The sequence below is a fragment of the Lagenorhynchus albirostris genome, chromosome 3 (assembly GCF_949774975.1).
Source record: "Lagenorhynchus albirostris chromosome 3, mLagAlb1.1, whole genome shotgun sequence".
NCBI classification, from domain to species: domain Eukaryota; kingdom Metazoa; phylum Chordata; class Mammalia; order Artiodactyla; family Delphinidae; genus Lagenorhynchus; species Lagenorhynchus albirostris.
This window is the reverse complement of record NC_083097.1, coordinates 69,953,867-69,957,576: the sequence shown is the minus strand read 5'-3', so window position 1 is coordinate 69,957,576 and position 3,710 is coordinate 69,953,867. Positions and strand designations below refer to the sequence as shown.

Below are 3,710 nucleotides of genomic sequence, written 5' to 3'. Positions count from 1 at the left end.
GCCCGTGAAGGGGCTTCCTAGTGTGTGGAAACCTTTCCTCCTTCACTGCTCCTTCCCACTGGTGCAGGTCCCGTCCCTATTCTTTTTTTTTTTTTTTTTAGAAGATGTTGGAGGTAGGAGTTTATTAATTTATTTATTTTTGCTGTGTTGGGTCTTCGTTTCTGTGCGAGGGCTTTCTCTAGTTGTGGCAAGCGGGGGCCACTCTACATAGCGGTGCGCAAGCCTCTCACTGTCGCGGCCTCTCTTGTTGCGGAGCACAGGCTCCAGACGTGCAGGCTCAGTAGTTGTGGCTCACGGGCCTAGTTGCTCCGCGGCATGTGGGATCCTCCCAGACCAGGGCTCGAACCCATGTTCCCTGCATTAGCAGACAGATTCTCAACCACTGCGCCACCAGGGAAACCCCGTCCCTATTCTTTGTCTCTGTTTTTTCTTTTTTCTTTTACCCTACTCAGGTATGTGGGGAGTTTCTTGCCTTTTGGGAGGTCTGTGGTCTTCTGCCAGCATTCCGTAGGTGTTCTGTAGGAGTTCTTCCACATGTAGATGTATTTCTGATGTATTTGTGGAGAGGAAGGTGATCTCCGTGTCTTACTCTTCCGCCATGTTGAAACTCCTCCCCCATCCTAGCAGTTTTTAAAGCTCTAAGAGTGTTAGAACTATTATATCTCTGTACCCTTTAATATTATGGTATGAAGGTCAACTGAACTTAATCCAACTGACCAAATTGCATAGTTACATACAATTCTACCTTGAAATATAGAAATTCCATTTGTGTAAAAATATATTTAAATAAAATATATTTATTTTATATAAAACACTGCAGCTTAAAAAGATTCATAACCCAATGGCAGAGCCATTCCCAGGGAGGATCAGAATTGTTCAGTTCAGGAGGTCTTGGAGGCTTTTATTTTTGTTTGTTGGTTTGTTTTTGTTTTCAATTCCCATTTATTTTTGGCTTCTTGGAGAGTTATCTGAAAAACAGAGAGGGAAATGTTAACTGGACAGGTTGGAGGAGTGGGCACGAGAAGGAAATATAGGGTTACCCAGAATGGCAGAAATCTAGGTGCCCCAGAGTGGAAAGAGAGAGCAGACATTCAACGAACAACAAATATTTATTGAGCACCTATCATATACCAGACAGTGTTCTAGAAACCCCCCACCACCACCAAAAAGAAAAAACAAGATAGAGGCAGAAAACACAAATTCTGAGGGAGAAGAAAGGGGCCGTTGAGGAGGAAGGCTGAGGGGACTGAGAAGCCTGCGGTCGTGGGGACTCGGCCTTAGGCCTCCTCTTCAGCCTCCTCACTGAAATCCTCCTCTTCTGCAGTGGCATCCTGGTACTGCTGGTACTCGGAGATAAGGTCGTTCATGTTGCTCTCAGCCTTGGTGAACTCCATCTCATCCATGCTCTCACCTGTGTACCAGTGGAGGAAGGCCTTCTGGAGGAATATGGCAGTGAACCCCTCTGAGATGCACTTAAACAGCTCCTGGATGGCCGTGCTGTGGCCAGTGAAGGTGAGCGCCATTATGAGGCCATGGGGTGGGATGTCGCAGACGGCCGTCTTGACATTGTTGGGGATCCATTCCATGAAGTAGCTGCTGTTCTTGTTCTGCACGTTGAGCATCTGCTCATGCATCTCCTTCATGGACGTCCATCCACGGAAGACAGCAGCCACGGTGAGGTACGGGCCATGGCGGGGGTCACAGGCAGCCATCATGTTCTTGGCATCTAAGACCTGCTGGGTGAGCTCGGGCACAGGGAAGGCCCGATACTGTGGGCTTCCACGGCTGGTCAGAGGGGCAAAGCCAGGCAGGAAGATGTGGAGCCGTGGGAAGGGCACCATGTTGACTGCTAGCTTGTTGAGGTCAGCATTGGGCTGGCCAGGGAAGCAGAGGCAGGTGGTGACACCACTCATGGTGGTTGAGATGAGGTGGTTCAGGTCCCTGTAGGTTGGCATGGTCAGCTTGAGGTTGCAGAAACAGATGTCGTAGAGGGTCTTGTTGTCAATGCAGTAAGTGTCATCAGTGTTCTCCACCAGCTCATGGGCGTTGGCGTTGTAGGGCTCAACCACAGGGTCGGACACTTTGGGTGAGGGCACCACACTGACGGTGTTCAGGATGTGGTCAGGATATTCTTCACAGGTCTTGCTGATGAGCAAGGTGCCCATTCCAGAGTCCATGCCCCCTCCCAGCGAGTGGGTCAGCTGGAAGCCCTGCTGGCAGTCACAGCTCTCGGCCTCCTTCCGAACCACATCCAGGACCGAGTCAGCCAGCTTGGCCCCCTCTGTATAGTGGCCCTTGGCCCAGCTGTTGCTTGCCTCCGACTGACTAAAAACAAAGTTGTCTGGTCTGAAGATCTGACCTAAAGGACCTGAGTGAACAGAGTCCATGGTCCCTGGTTCTAGATCCACCAAGATAGCACGAGGAACAAATTTGCCACCTGTGGCTTCACTGTAGTACACGGAGATGCGGTCCAGCTGCAGGTTGCTAGTCCCATGATAGGTGCTGGTGGGGTCAATGCCATGTTCATCACTGATCACCTTCCAGAACTTGGCACCGATTTGACTGCCACACTGACTGGCCTGGATGTGCACAAATTCCCTCACTGTTAAAATTTACTATAATCTTTTTGCTCACTTCAAAGTGTGTATGGGGCAAGAAAATGGTATGTAATTAGTTTTTCTCTGCTGCTGATCGCAGGCTGGAAGGATGGGATGGGTCCTGGAGGCTGGAACAGTGAGGTCCTAATGTGGAGGCAGGAAGGTTCTGAGAGAGCTTGGAGGCTTTTGCGTAAAGGCTATGATTTTATTGATAATTTTGCCTGTGTCATAACCTAAGAGGGTTAATATAGGGCTTTTTTAATTTTTAGGAAACACAAAGATATACTTTATGTCTCACTGCAAAGATAATTTGTTTGGCAGCAATATTGATTACCACTTAAGTGAGAAACTAGGTTTGTTCCAAAAGGATTTCATAGCACAAGCTTGGGAATGTTCCCCCCTCCCCCCTCCTTTTTTGTATGAAGAAAGAAAAAAAAATCATTCTCAAAGTCACTTCAAGTGTAAGTTACCAGTTTAAAAATGATCAAGGAAAGAAGAAAACATGTTGAAGAGCACTGTGACTGTCTTGAATCACATTTCTAAGGGCATGACACCAGTGACATGATTGCTTACTTTTCGTGTTATTAGACTACGATGGGAAATAACCACTGAATTCTGACTGAGATAAGCCGTCAAAAAGTAAGTGTTTCCCATATCAAACTGTCAACTAAAGCATCTTATTTATCTCCTGCTTCTTCCTTTGGGAGACCAAATGTAGGTGAATGAGAGGGTGACATTGGAAGAGACTTGACCTGGTCTAACCTTTCAAGGCTGAGCAGTTTCACGTTTTCTGCTAATTACAAGGCACCTTCAAATAATTTTTGCATCTTTTTTCCAGATTTATTGAGATACAATTGACATATAATATTGTGTAAGTTTAGGATGTACAACATAATGATTTGATATATGTATACATTGGGAAATGTTTCCCACTATCAGATTAGTTAACCCGTCCATCAACTCACATAATTACAATTTTGTGTGTGTGTAGTGAGAGTGTTCAAGATCTACTCTCTTAGCAACTTTCAAGTATATAATACAGTATCGTTAACTACAGTCATCATGCTGTACCTTACATCCCCAGGATGTATTTGTCTTATAACTAGAAGTTTA

General features: G+C 46.2%; 1 protein-coding gene across 1 annotated transcript; it reads right to left on the bottom strand.

Annotated features, from left to right (window-relative positions):
• Nucleotides 1-1,277: 1,277 nt before the first annotated feature.
• Nucleotides 1,278-2,488, bottom strand: LOC132516937 (tubulin beta chain-like). Its single transcript, XM_060143242.1, has one exon. It carries the CDS (start codon nucleotides 2,385-2,387, stop codon nucleotides 1,278-1,280), a length of 1,110 nt encoding a protein of 369 aa, XP_059999225.1. The 5' UTR covers nucleotides 2,388-2,488.
• Between the last annotated feature and the right edge of the window lie 1,222 nt (nucleotides 2,489-3,710).

What these genes read in the sequence shown, in the direction of transcription:
- LOC132516937 (XM_060143242.1), bottom strand. Translation starts at nt 2,387, where the DNA reads ATGGACTCTGTTCACTCAGGTCCTTTAGGTCAGATCTTCAGACCAGAC.